The sequence below is a fragment of the Miniopterus natalensis genome, chromosome 19, assembly GCF_054644295.1.
Source record: "Miniopterus natalensis isolate mMinNat1 chromosome 19, mMinNat1.hap1, whole genome shotgun sequence".
Lineage (NCBI taxonomy): Eukaryota > Metazoa > Chordata > Mammalia > Chiroptera > Miniopteridae > Miniopterus > Miniopterus natalensis.
The window spans coordinates 30,465,317-30,479,696 of NC_142099.1; the positions used below are offsets into that span (position 1 = coordinate 30,465,317).

General features: G+C 45.2%; 1 protein-coding gene across 2 annotated transcripts in view; it reads right to left on the reverse strand.

Moving 5' to 3' along the window:
* The window catches only part of SRGAP2 (SLIT-ROBO Rho GTPase activating protein 2), a 226,624-nt gene that overhangs the window by 31,457 nt on the left and 180,787 nt on the right, over positions 1-14,380 (reverse strand). For both annotated transcript variants that reach the window (XM_016215217.2, XM_016215213.2), the window contains exons 11-14: positions 10,295-10,379; positions 7,657-7,684; positions 5,916-5,940; positions 674-734 (exon numbers count right to left, since the gene is read on the reverse strand). In XM_016215217.2, the coding sequence (XP_016070703.1) occupies positions 674-734; positions 5,916-5,940; positions 7,657-7,684; positions 10,295-10,379 (199 nt within the window). The remainder of the gene's footprint in view (positions 1-673; positions 735-5,915; positions 5,941-7,656; positions 7,685-10,294; positions 10,380-14,380) is intronic.

The following is a 14,380-nucleotide window of genomic DNA, read 5'->3' on the forward strand; positions in this document are numbered from 1 at the left end:
ATACCTCTTCTTTCTTGCCTGAAAGGTAGCGTGCTTCATTACTTTTATTTTATTGGTTAGAGAGGGAGGAGAGAGAGAGAGAGAGAGAGAGAGGGCGTTGCTGTTCCACCTACTTATGGGGAGCGAAGGAGCCAGCTCCCATAGATGCTCCAATGTGGGCTACAACTTTAAGACCAGCTATCAACTGAGCTCTTGGTGATCTGTATCCAGTGAGACCAAATCAGAACAAAAATGGAATATTATTAGGAATCAGTGCAACGTTACCAAGCTGTTTGCAAAGCTGTCTGATGCAAAGAGCCAATGTGACACAATGGTGGAGGCCGCGCACTGGGAGACACCGCCACGTGCGAAGACGGTGAGTAATGGTGAAACTACCGTCACACATGGTGCCAGCCGTGCTAATTCCCGTAACAGCTGCATCTAAAACTCGCAAGCTGGAAGAGGAAGTGTGGTAAGTGGCTGAGGCATCTTGGGTCAAAACATACGATGTCTTTCTCACAATGTCTACATGTGGCCATTATGAGGTAGAAAACATTGCATGAGCAACTAGGACTTTACTCCTTTTCTGAGAATGTCGGGATGGGAAGTCAGTCTCTACGCTGACTGTTGAAAGAATTCCTGGAAGTTCTTCCCAGCTCTGTACAAATATGGGCAAGGCTAGAATCCTGCTTACCGTGTCTGCTGATAAACCGGATGCAGCTTTCCACCACCAGAGGAATTGCCTGGCTGGAATCCTGAAAAGCCAAAGGGAAACACAACATTAGGACCTTTAAATAGGAATAGCCCAGGGCCAGAGAAAATGGGCCAAAGTGTGAGGAACTTGTCTCAGCTGATCAGTGGCTGGTCTATAGAGAGGCATCCGGCCTGTCGTTTAAGAGCCTGTCCAGAGCTCTTCACAACAAGCTGCTTGGAATGCCACAGGTGCCTTAAATCCAGCATTTCCTATATGAAACTTACCATCTTTTATCCCAAATCAGATCTCTACCCTCAGCCATTCAATCAATATTTTGTCGTCTGCCTCCTAAATATCTCTCAAATCCATTCCCTTCTCTGTTGCCACCAACCCAGTCTGATCTGTCAATATCTCCATTCCCACCCTGTTGCCTTCCAAACCTCGCTCTTCTTTTATATAGTGGTTATACTCTCCAGGCTAAACTCTTTGAAAGCCTCCTCTTACTCTGTTCACACAGCGTGCATATCCAGGTTCCTGCCTTTGCCTCCAGTTTCATCTCCTGCTTTCCCCCCCAGTCTACACTGGCCTTCTTTCTGTTCCTCAGATCAAGTCCTTCTTGTCAATGGCTTTGCATGAGCTGCTCCTGCAGCTGCTCCTCACCCGGGCGCCTGCCCTTAGTCTCAATGTAAGTAGCACACTTTCTCAAGGATGCTTTTCCGGACTCCCTAGATGAGACCAGGGCCCTGTGTACAAGGGTGTCAGCACCTTGAACTTGGCCCTCACAGCCTTGTGACTTAATTGTGTGGGTGTGGGTATTTGTTTGCATTTGTCACCACTACAACTCAAGCTCCACAGGGCACACCCTATGTCAACTCTTGGGTGTCCCGTGCAGGCCATGATGTTCTCACATAGCAGGTGCTCAATTACTATCCATTAAGAGTAGTAGAATGAACCAATAGGAACACCAGAATGAGAGTTTGGTGTAAAAGGTAAGAAAGAAAAAACCCAGATCTTGGTAATAGTGCAGACTAATTGGTACTAAGCAAAGAAGCAGGCCTCCCAGATGTCATCTTTGCTCTGCCATTTTGCTATACAACCCTGAAATTTATTTAACTTCTTTGGGCCTCAATTTGGTATCTACAAACTGGGGAGGGGATTGGTGGTGAGGAGAGTAATATTTCCTATCAGTACATGAACATTAGTACTTAGCATTTACAGAGGAATTTATAGGTGTGTTGGGCCATGTACTAAGTGCTTTAGATGGATTGGTCCTGGCAACAACCCTATGGGGCATATATTACGATTACCCTTATATGACAAATGAGAAAACAAAGGCTTAGTGAGGTGACATAACAGTTAAGTGGCAAAGCCAGGATTCAAACCCAGGCATTCTCCTTCTGAGACTGAAGATCTCTCTACCACCCATACCGCATCCTAGGAATTGGGCAAACATTGCCAGGGGCATATATCAAACGTTGCTAAAAACCAGTAGGGTTTTATAATGCAACTAAACACAATGATTCAGCCATGGGGAAGAAAGGGATCAGAAAAGGGACCCCTAAACCTAGTCAGAAAGAGCTGTAGATGTTTAGGACAGAGATTGTACTCTCAAGTGGGATGGGTCCTGTGGCTTCTGCCCCTTTCATTCAGTTGGCCTGTGCCCCTCCTCCCTGGCTCTGAATTTCCAACTGTAACCACGGGGCTTGGCCACTTTAAGGAAGCAGCTGGGCCTCAGGAAGAAGACAGGCCGAGAGAAGAATTGGCATGGCCTCTAGCTCCCAAGCTTACTGGGAACCCAGGGTGCTGACAAAGGGAGTACTGCATGGGCCAAGGTGGAGATGCAGTCAGGAAGGTCTTAGTGACCAAATGCTCATCTTCATGACCCCCAAACCCATCTGCTTCCTCCAGCTTTCCAGCTATAGTAATCAGTGTCTGCCCTCTTCTGCCATCACTGACTTCTGCCAGTCAGCCCGGGCTGCTCTAGAGTTAAACCCTTGTCAGTTCTTCCATATACTAATGAAGAAACTATTTGAAAATAAACTCCCTCAAAACCATTTTTGGAAGTCTTTTTGTTTACAAATGTTATATTTTTTTATTTACAAACAGTAGTAGCAGTGACAATGAGGATAGTGATATGAAGGTTTGCAAAGTTTTCCTGGTCCTAGGTTTATAAATAAAGACCCAGAGGGAGGGAGCTTGGGGAGCTCACAAAGTTGCTGACTTCAACAAGTTGAGTGCAAAATTTTGCCTAGATTTGCAGGAAATAGAATAATGGTAATTAAAGGGAAGTATATGGGGTTGCAGGAAGCAAGGATTAAACATATTAACCTGCATGTCCATAGTTAGGAGTATGTCAGAAGTAGCCTGGAGAGGCAATCTGTGGGCAGACAAGAGTGGGCCAGAGATGACTTGGCTCACTGCAGAAGAGTCCTCTCCTGGGCCATACTGCTCCAAGGGGGCCCAAGAAAGAGTCCAGTAGGAGCAAAACTTGGGCAAAGTCATGAAGGCTTCAGACCCTCCTAAGGAGCTCCAAAGACCCTCACTTCGCCATTGATTTTGCACACAGCTGACCAGGCAGTGTCTCTGTGTGTTCTTCTTATTCAGTGTCTGTCTCTCCTTTTCTTCCTCTCTCCTTCCCTCCTCCAACATTAGAATCCAAGCCAGTTTAATTCTTTTATTTATAATATTTTTGGTCCTTTAATTCCAGGGTTGGAAGGGGCCTTTTTAAGGACAACTGGGACAAACCCCCATTCAATCAGATTAAGGAAACTCTAAACCAAAAGCGAACGGAGAAAGGTAGCAGGTATAGCTGGAAATAACAGTAAAGCAGAAGTCCAGGAGCAAACAATCAGGAAGGTGGACAGATAATTTCAAAATAATTCATTGTTTGGCAATTTCTCATGAGTGAGAGTTAGGATTTTTGCCAGGAGCTGATCTCTGTTATATTTGTAAGATTTCCCTTTTCTAAGGGGGAAAGTACCACTTGACAACTGATTAGATGTGGGCAATGAGAAGAAAAGAGGTGCCAAAGATAAGACTTGGGGCTTTGGGGCTGTGAAGAATGGACGGTCCCAGTAAGAGACACAAACAGGTTGGGGAGGTGCTAAGGAAGTTAAAATGCGGTGGGGAAGGTGAGGAGACTGATGCTGAGGGCAGGAGGTGCTATCTCGACTCGCAACGCACGAGCAGCAACGTCCAGCAACCAGTTAGGAGTGAGATCCAAGACTCAGTCTGTCAGCATTATGGACACTAAGGAAAGGAGAGAAGGAGTCCCTAAGGAAACAAAGTGAGAAGGGAAACAATATGAAGAGAAAATAAAAGAGGGCCAAGCCTCGGGGAAATGCCTGAATTTATAGGACTAGAGAAAGAAGGGCCAGTAAAGATGGGGAGTAACAGGAAAGCGGAAACGCTGGGTTGAGGGGAGCAGGGAGAGCTTGGGAGCTGCAGTTGAGGCATCCCCTTTTGAAGAAAAGTCTGAGATGGTTTGAACCTAGTCTTTGCTAGGGTCAAAAATGACTGGAACCCATTAGGGGCTCTTGAAAACAAAAGCTACCAGATTCTTCCTCTTGTTTGGCTGATTTGCCATAAACAAACACGTATTTATTCCCTGGGTACTTACTATTTACCCTCATGACTATCAGAAAAGCGCTTTACTAATCCACCATTAGGTTTGAGCTGTTGGACAAAAACTGGGGCAGCAGAGTGAAAACAAGGTCTTTATTTGATTGGGGCTGTTGGGGTATCCTGGAAGTCTCATGCAAATCTAGCACCAGGCAAATATGCTTGGCCTGCAACTGCTTAGGTGCAGCAGGATGCAAACCAGGTGGACGCCATTCCTCTCCACGGTGAGTCCAACCAGGTGTGCGAGCCACCTGCCAGACACTGGCGTCCGGCACCCCCGCGGCCAGAGCGCAGGCCGCGAGGCCCTTGGACATACGCCCCATCTGTGAGTAGGAGGCCCAGTTTCAGTCCAGGAACCAAAGGCATAAACTTCAAGTTCAATCCTGTTCTTAAGTGTCGAAGGAAAAATAGGCCTGCTCTCTCTTTAAGAGGTTCACCTATTAGTTTTAAATGTACTAAGTTACCCTGGGAGTGACTCCATTCCTGTCATTTGAAAATGAAATTATGGGAGAAAAGGGAAGAAGAAAAAAATTAAAGGAACAAGAGGAAAGGGGATTGCAATGAACTTTTCATAATTTTAAAAATATGTAATTAGAAGGAAAAAAAATAGCGACAGCAAAGCTAAGACAAGTGAGGGCCATGGCACCTGAGTTTCCCAGCTGGACTACCTGGCCAGCCAGAGCCAGATCGGCTGAAGACCCTGCTGGGGCGGCCGACACAGAAACCAGGTGGCCTCTGTGTTTCATTATCTCTCTGTGGCAACAGCCACTGTGATTTACCTAAAATGATTTTTTAAAGCCTGAATCAGCTTTCCCCTGAGTGGACATAAAGACATTTCTGAGCTCTCCCCACCTCCTCCCTGCTAACTGCCTACCACATAACTGGTATGAGCTTAGGAGATACAAAATCACTTAAGTATTTGCCATAAAGAATAAATCCGGAAGTCAAATTTGCTACTGCAAAAGAGAACTCAATTAATTTCTTTATAAACAAGCCCAAGTGCTGTTTAGATTACCCCTTGATGTGGATTATCCACCCACTGCTTTCTAAGATCTCTCCTAATATGGGTAATGAGAGCTAGCTGCCCAGTGTTGGATTTTAATCCAACACTGAAGATCATGCACAAAATTGACGCTCAGTATCTCTGCCTGCCTATCAATCCTAGGCCAGATTTCTCTGCATTTTTAGGATGTCTTAGAAATACACCTAGGATGACCATACCACTAGAAACAAAAATCTGCAAACTTAAAGCAAGAATGCCTGGTCTAGGTGACTGGCTGCCTTCCGTTTCTGCCATATTGGTACATGTGTATGAGTGTGAGGCCTCTCTCATGGTCTTCTCAAGGACTGACACCACAGGCCATTCTGGCACAATCTGCCACAGTCAAATCAAATGTCACTATGTAAGAGGAACAAATCAGAAAGATCATGGCCACTCCACCTAAACAAGCTAAATCAACGAAGTTGCCATAATATTAAGCATGCTGTGACTAAATGGTACATTCCAAACACAAGCAGGAAGTCAGAGAGTGTCTGTCTTGCCTACAGTGGAATTCCATAAATGTCTGTGGGATGTTCTCATTTTCACACCAGACCATACTGGCTCTTACTGGGCTCTTACCTGCTTCCTCACGGTTGAGCTACGCCTGCGGTTGACCCCACAGAATCAGAGAGGACCAATCCAGCAAAAGGAAGAAAAGAGAAAATGGGGTTAAAAACAGTCTGTTCAGTGGTTAATGAAACAAGTCACATTATTCAGCTAAAACCCAGAAATGGCTAAAAGACTCGATAAGTTACTTTCCAAATAAAGCCCATTAAAGCTCTTTTCACAAACGTTCAGAGGTCCCTGCTTTCAATGTCTGCCACCATTCAAAATCAGAAGAGGAGGGAATTAATTCAGTTTGCAGTAAAAAAATACTTGGGCTGACAATAAGAAGATCTCTCTGCAAGGAAACACTAGTAAACACCAAAGGAGACTATAGTTTTCTCTCTCAGAAATACTTAGGGAAAAGAGAGGGAGAGATTTTTCTGAAATTTAGAGGATAGAGTGTCCAGACTTGGAAGGAACCTTGGTGATCTTCTGGGTCAATGCTTTTTAAGCTGTGGTTAGCCTCAGAAGCCTTTCTCCAAGGGAATCTGACTCAGAGGCCCAGTGCTCCAAGCAAGAGCAGTGTTGCCTTGTCTTGAGTGAAGGTAGGGACTAGGGCCTGGCTACTGGGTTCCCTCTGCCCCTTCCATCAGGCTGCCACTGATGAACCTCTTTGGAATCTTAGAGCTCCTCATATCTAGTGGAATGTTCTTTCTTGTCTTATAGATGAGAAAACTGTAGTTCAGTGAAGGAAAAGAGCGGCTCAACGTCACACAGTGAAATAACACAACATAAGGGAATTCAACTTATACTAAGACTATATCACCAAGAAGATACATTCCACAGAATTCTATTATCCTGGTTCCCTCCAGTCATCAAGATTAATGGGACCTTTATTGTAATCCACAATGACAAAACGATGAAAGCCAAATGAAGCTATTTCCAAATAACGAGCCCATGATTGTAAATGGCCTCATGATTATTGTGTGTGTTGGCAGATATAAGTGGTTGATATAATGGGCAAACTCAGGATCTCTAAGGAGTCCGGCCCATTAAAGCTCTTTTGCCAGTTAAATCAGCACATTTTTAGGTATGTGAGAACTGCTGGCTGAATGAAGGTCTTGCTCTGCCAGCTCACGAGTTTTCTCATAGCAGCTCCATAACGGGGAGGGAAAATATTTGGCTGGGGTGGGGAAGGAAGGGAAAGGCGGGGAAAGACTGGGAGGGCTGCATACTTGTACATCAGGCCAGGATTTCTACCAATGCAATGCAATGTTTGGCAAGCCAATGCAATGTAATATTTCAATATCCAACAATAGTCACTAATAGGGCTGTCATCTGTACATTAAAAAAAAAATCTCAGATCAAATGCTATCTCCTGATCTTCCTGCTAGGGTCAGAGACTTCCCAAAACCCACAGGTTTAAGTCTAGAAGCTAAGGTTAGGTTACCAGGATCCCCCTCCAGAGTTGAACTTTCTTTTCTCTGCAATGTAGTGGCCTCTGGGAGTCTCTGGGACTATTTCTGCAAACGATAACTCCCTTCACTCAGTTCTGCTCAGGTCTTTTCCTAAGTCACAGCAAACCCCACTTCCATTTGGGGCCAGGTGGGGTCAGCAAGGCAAAGAGAAAAAGCAACCTCTGCCCTAGGCCGCTCCTTTGCAAAGCCATCCAATGCCTTTGCAACTCGACTCCTTGGCTCTTTCCCAGGCTGGGATCCCTCTACCCATAGGCTTCTTGTCATCTCTTCCCACGGCTGTCCCAAGCCACACATACCTGGCCAGACTGCAATCTGTCCTCTGACCTGTAGGAAAGACAAAAGCAAAAAGCACATGTTGAAGCACAGGGATGAAAGAGTGGGATTTGCTTCTAGGAATCACCATGTCTGCCTGTCTCCCCAGAGAACCACCACTAGTATCATAGCATGACCAGCCTTCAAGGCAAAAGAGAAGAGAAGCTCCCAGAGCCCCTTTCTGGGCAAGGGTTGCTTTTGATACTTGTTCCCAACCTAGGGCTGGTGGTGTCCCTAAACCTTAGATTTGCCAATTCTGCTTCTCAATGGGGTGGATTTAGGGGAATAGAAAGGCAGACCACAAGTTAGAGAACAATATTAGAACCTTCTTATAGATGAGATTTGGCTTTTCTTCTGTGTATACTTTGTGTGCGTGTGTGTGTGCGTGTGTGTATGTGTGTGGTGAGGAGGAAAAGACAGCGAAGGTATCGAAATTCTAGTTTTAAATTCATACTAAATTCTCCCATTAGGATGGGCTGGGGTGGCAAGAAAAAAATGAGATTTAATGCTGATATTGCTATAAAACTGTGGTTCTCAATTCAATAGTGGACGCTAATACTAAATACTAAGTTTAATGGGTCATAGCCAGCTTTAAAATATGGAATTGAAAATCTCAATGCTCGTAAGAAGTATTTCTATGTTTTTTAAAAATACATATGAATGTGTGCACGGGCCATGAAGTAATCTAAGTTGCTTTCTTTGGGTCCACAGTTAACCAAGCTTGGTCTGTAATAGGCCTATATTAGATAAACCAGGGAAAACCCAGCAGGCGCCGAGTGGATGAGCTTCCACACTCCTCATCTGTGCTCTTGGAAAGGCAACTCCAAGGGCTAAGAGAGGGCAGGGCTTTTTCTTGCCTTTAAAGGTTGCTAATTGTTGATTACAGTTCAGCTCATCTTGAACAACACCCTCCCCCACCCCTAAGAGCCTCTCATTACTAAAGGCTCAGCTTTCATCTGCAAAAATGTTATTCTGAGGCATTATTTTCAACATCTGGCCCATTTCCACTCTGGAATATTCATACACATCAATTATCTCTCTGTGGCAGGAACAAGGGGCTCTTGCGTTATGGTGACAAATACATACAGAAGGCAGGGACATGATGACTTGCACACAGGAAGATCTATAGCTATTTGTTTCCTTTTTGCCAGAACTTGTCACATTCAGATGAAGGCAATTTGTAGCACCAACCTTCGGCCCTCCACAGTAGCACATTTGGTGCATACGCAAACCCATTCTCTCTCACACACAGGCTCCCCCCAGCCCCCACCAGGCCCTGTTCCCCATCTCACTTATGGGCTCTGCTTCGATTATCGTGGCAAAAAGAAATCATGGTTATAAACTTGCTTCAAATAGTTCTGGGCTTTCTTTCCTCTGATTCCCCATGGAGCAATCTGATAACCCAAGAGTGAAGATTTTCTATAAGCAAAGTTTGGATCTCAATGCCCAAACCTGTTCAGCATAAGTCTCTTGGGTGGTGGGAGGAAAGAGAACAGAAGTTACCTAACAGGCTTTCTTCAGATAAAAGAAAATGTCCCCCAAAAATCACAAGATCAAAGACTTTAGAGATAAAAGAATCATCTGGAGGAAATCATCCAGGGGAGCAGGACAGGGTAAGAAGGGTGGGTAGGCGGCCCCAGTATGAAAAGCAGAGCAGATTCCGGGGCCAATGAGCCAAGGAATGCTGTGCACTTTCCTATACTCTGCGGTGCCTGAAGAGTGTTCAAGATTTTATTCTACAATCTTAGATCTTTGTATCAGTGCAGGTTTGCCTTTCACTGGTGTTACCACAAATGCCCCGCAGGCTCCCATTTCCCATCTTTAAGTGAGATTAGTGGGGCAGGGAGGAGGGGCCAGCATCAGAGGCATCCCCAACCTGGGAATCCCATTAATCATAGGATGCTGAGAGGCTGGGCAGTGTGCCAAGAACCCCAGGGAAGCTTCTCTTTCAACCTTCGCCTTCTGTTTGACAGCTGAGGAGAAAAAGGCCAGAGTGCCAGTCCCGTTCTCTGCTTTGCTACTTCCCAGGGTCTGGTTAAAGTCATACTATGAGACGAGACAGTCCAATCAGTACCTTGGCCTGAGCATTGCCAAGGCAGGGAGAGGGCTGCCATGTAGCATCAGGACTGCTCAAAGCAGAAGGAAATCGATGCTCTATGGTGATGCCACAGGAAGCAGCAGTCTGTTCATCACCTGTGCCTTTGAAAATCCCCTCCTCTCCTCAGAGCAGCCTGTGAAGCTCATCTCCCAACTTCCTAGCATCTTGCTCCAGCCTCAGTCCTGCCAGAGGAGCTGAGAGTTTTCAAAGTGTCTGGAGAGTAAGTAACTCCTCGGCCCCTTCACCCCAGTCATAGAGGCGGCGCAGGAAGGGGACTGGGTAGAGCAGGCACGCTCCATTTAAACAAATAGATGGTGCACATTAATGCTTCATTAAGCACTGGCCTTTTCCCATCACTCAAGCAGTCACCTGGGGAGTGTGCTTCCATACCACACAGGCTAGAAAAAGAAATGGATTCACATAAACCGATCAGGCTCACTTGGCTTAGCGTGGAGGTTCAGCAATACAGCCCAGGCTCGGCCTTCCCCTCAATGCCAAACCGCCAGCAGAGCCCCCCCACTCACTTTCTCCCAGGGTTTTCTGGAGAAGGTCGTGCTTGGCTTGTAGCTTGGTAATGAGGTTCCTGCCCTCCAGGTACTCCTTCATTTTCTGTAAGGAAAGAGACAGAAAAAGAGCAATCAGACTCCTGAAGACAAAAAAAAAAAACCATCACAGATGTGCAGCTGTATAATTCCCTTTTCAAGAGGGCATTTGGTTTCTGACCCAATTTCTACCAAGTCTGCTTTTATTTCTTTATGGCCCTGAGCATCTGGACAGCTGCTGGTTTTCGTGGGAGCTCCGCAGTGACCAGTGTAAGGAACTGTCTCCTAGGGCCCCTCATTTATCTCTTTCAGTCCTGCTGAAGAGGAGCAGTGGGGCAGAGGGGCTGACGGAGGCTCGGTCTTCTTGGTGTGAAGACACACATCTGCCACTGGTCACCTTCACTGACATCTAGCCCTGCCCCCACCCCCAGCAGGGTGCATTCCAGCACACCAGGAGCAAAGCCAATGGCAGGCTCAGCCTCCACCGCAGCTGCAAGCCCAGCACGCACAGCATCTTTGTCTGAGCCCATCTTCATCAGTCTCCTCCATTCTGCATGAGTCTTTGTGGAAAGCCTGGGATTTCTGAGCACTCAAGAGACGGGCTGCCACGCCCCACTTGCATATACCCGTACCAGCTGCTCCAAACACAAGACGAGGTTATGGAGATGCAATTCCATCTTCTCTAACAGTCAAAATACAATAGCTGTGCTACATTTTCTGATCTGACCTCTCTCAAACCTTGTATGCCCAGTGAGAGATGAGATATCCCTGGACAATTCATCAAATCTTCAAAACAACCCTATGAGCTATTAATCTCATTACCCCTTTTTATGAATCAGGACACTGAGATTTGGAGAGATTAAATAAATTGCTTGAAGTCAAACAGTAAATGAGTGGTAGAGCCAGTATCCAAACATACGCAGTTTGACAGTACAGTGTGTGCTCTTACCCATTATAGCAACAGGCTCCCACTACGGGTCCAGCCAGGGGAAGGAGAGCAACGCTGCGCAGTAGCAATTCTTTGTATATATGTAGCAAATTAAGAGTTTTTAGAGCACTTTAACACATATTCTCTCCTTGGACTCTCACAATATCTCACAATAACTCAGCACAGCCTGTTACAGAAGGCATCATTAATTTCTTATTACAATGAGAAGATGATCTTGGGTAAGAGGGTGTCAAATAAACTGCTGATCACTGCAAGCCAGTCAGTGGAACTGCCAGGCCTGGATCACACAGGCCTTTGGCCTCTTCACTTGGTGTCTTTCCCACTCTACGGCGCAGCAGCTCTCGGGATCTCCGTCGGCCTTGGCTGTCTCCTGCTGCAGTAGGTCATCTGCAGGCTCCGGCCATCTACACATGTCCAAGCTCAGAGGCAACCTGGCAGTGTTTCCCCGAGTGTGATCTGTGAATCACTGGTGACATGTGACATAGCTGAAGGGCTAAGTGAATAAAACATTTAAATTGTAGTAGTTCTGGCTTTCTTTTAATGTATTAAGTAAAAAGTATAATTATACAGCACGGCTTTGATTTTATGGCTATTACCACTTAGGATGAAGGCAGAAAGAAAAAGTGAAAAAACGTGAGCTACTTTTACTCTGTACCTTTCTATACAGTGTGAACTTTGAACCAAGAGGGTATTTCTTTTCTGCTCCCTCTCTTTCTCTTATGTAAAAACAAAGAAAAAAGCCTGCTTTCTATGGGAGGCTCTCCCTGGCCCTCCCACCCTCATCAGGATGCTCCTGTGTGCACCTCTGCAAATCTCCTTGACAGCACTTCTCACAGAGCCCTATCTTGGAGGGTTTATTACTCGTGTGTCTTACTCTCTAGACTGCCTCCTCCCTATGGTCTGAGACCTCGACATTCATTGCTTTCGGCATTCCTGATGCTTAGTACTGTACCCAGGAGATAGATGACACTCAATAAATGCTTGAAATATGAGTAAATAAATGAACAGTCTCACTCTCCTCTGATAGAACCTTCCACAGCAGTCATGAACCAAGTCTCCAAGTGTGTCCCTACACTCTATATTAAGTATAAAACAATAAAAAAAATAAACCTTTTACCAAACAATTTCTGTTGTTTTACTCAGGACCTATTTCCTCTGCTCCTTTGTGCTGTTGCACAAGAGCATCTGCGTGAAAATAGGCTTCTTTGTCACCTTCCTCTTTCCATCTGCTCCGCTGCCAGCTCACCTGCAGTAAGTCTTCCTGGGTGATGTCTAACCCCCACCAAAGCCTAATTGTGAGGTTTGGAACCGACTCCTGGGCCCAGAGGTGAAAACCCTGCAGGGAAACACCCAGTGCTAACATCTGAATCCTCAAAGTCTCTTCAGACGGTTATCCCAGGAGACTCAAAGGTTTCCTAATGAGGAAAATTTAACAAGAAACTGTAACCCTTAAAACAGGACCAGACTGCTCAGAAAACAGCCAAAATTCTGAGGTGATGGATGCAAATTCTTTCCTCTCATTCATGTTTCTACTTGTCATTCTGGAAATCATTTTTTCCCCCCATTTATGTTCACAATTCACTAGTTAACTCTGGCTGCCACTTGGTGAATCACTAAAATAAATAAAAATCTGATAAGAGGTATGATGGATTCTGGTTTTTTTGGTTCCATTAAATCCCGAAGGATTGAAACTGTGTCAGGGTGTGACTTGCATCCTTAAGACTGGGAACAATGGCTGGAAGTTTTCCATCTAGGTAAACCAGGTACGGGAAGATAAAAGCATCCCAGAGTTTGTAGGTAAGTTATTTATCACGTCTCTGTCCTGCCCATAGCCAGCACTCATCTTTATGAGAGAAAAGCTGGAGAAATAACCTTGCTTTTACTGGTAGAGTTGAGTTAAAAGCTTCAATCACTGCTGGCCAGACACACACAACAAAAGAACCCAGACAGCTGAAGGCAAAGGAGGAATAGGTGCCTTTTCAATGATTTCTGCAGACCAGGGGGCTAGGAAAAGAACAATTTATGATGTATAATCTCAAAACCCTTTCCTCGGACAATAAGGTCACTTTCCTTATTTAAAACATGTTCCAGTACATTCCATTCCCTGCACCCTGCTCCCCTCAACAAACACCCAACAATAAAGGGATGAGTTGCTGTTTTCTAGAAGAAAAGGGGCAGTGATCTATTCTAAATCACCAAGATCCAATCCAATTCCTAAGCGCAGTCCAATGAGGGCCACACCCTGCCCTGAATTCTACACGCCATATGATCAAAACCAAGAATTTATTCAAAAAATAGAGAGGCTAAGAGTCTACTTGGTGGTTTTGTTTTTTGCCATTGGGAACCTTCCATTTTGTTTTTATGATCTCAATGTATTTAATAACTTTCTAATTGGTTATCAACTGTCAGCGATGAGTTTTATTTACTGAAAAGTATTAGTATACTAATTTTTCTCTCTGAGTGTTCCCACGCTGACATTTTGGTTGCAGTAAAATGGAAAAGCCTGAGTTGGAAGAGTCTAGTCCTACGATTCATGAAGTCTTCTAACCTCGAACAAGTCACTTAATCCCCAGAGTCTTAGTTTCTCTATCTGAAAACTGGGGACAATAATATCTTTTCCACAAGGTTGTTGAAGATGAAATAGGATGACAAATATGACTGATTATTAGCACAGGGTCCAGCAACTAGCAGGTACGCAAAAGTGTTCCTTATCCTTGAATCACCTGCTCAGTTAACCTAAAAACAGTCATTCCCTCAACTGCTTTGAGGGAATGACTGTTTTTAGCAACTTCTGTGCTAATACATAAAAAAGGTGAATCAAAGCAGGGTTCTAGTCTTTAGAGAAAAAAAAAAAAGAGATACAAGAATGCTTTGCAAATTCAACTGTAAATACCCCTTCCCTTTAAATACGCTTACCATGGAGGTATAAAACTCATGGCCCTCATGGCCTTCGGCCTTGGATTTAATCTGTGTGGAGCCAGGGCCATAAGTTCCCACTGCTGCAAGGGGGCGGGGGGGTGGGAGGAGTGAACTGTGCCCAGCCAGCCGCAGGCGCAGAGGTACACGGATGTCACTGAAGTGGTGCTTCCCTACCATCCAGGCCCACTCACACTTCCCCT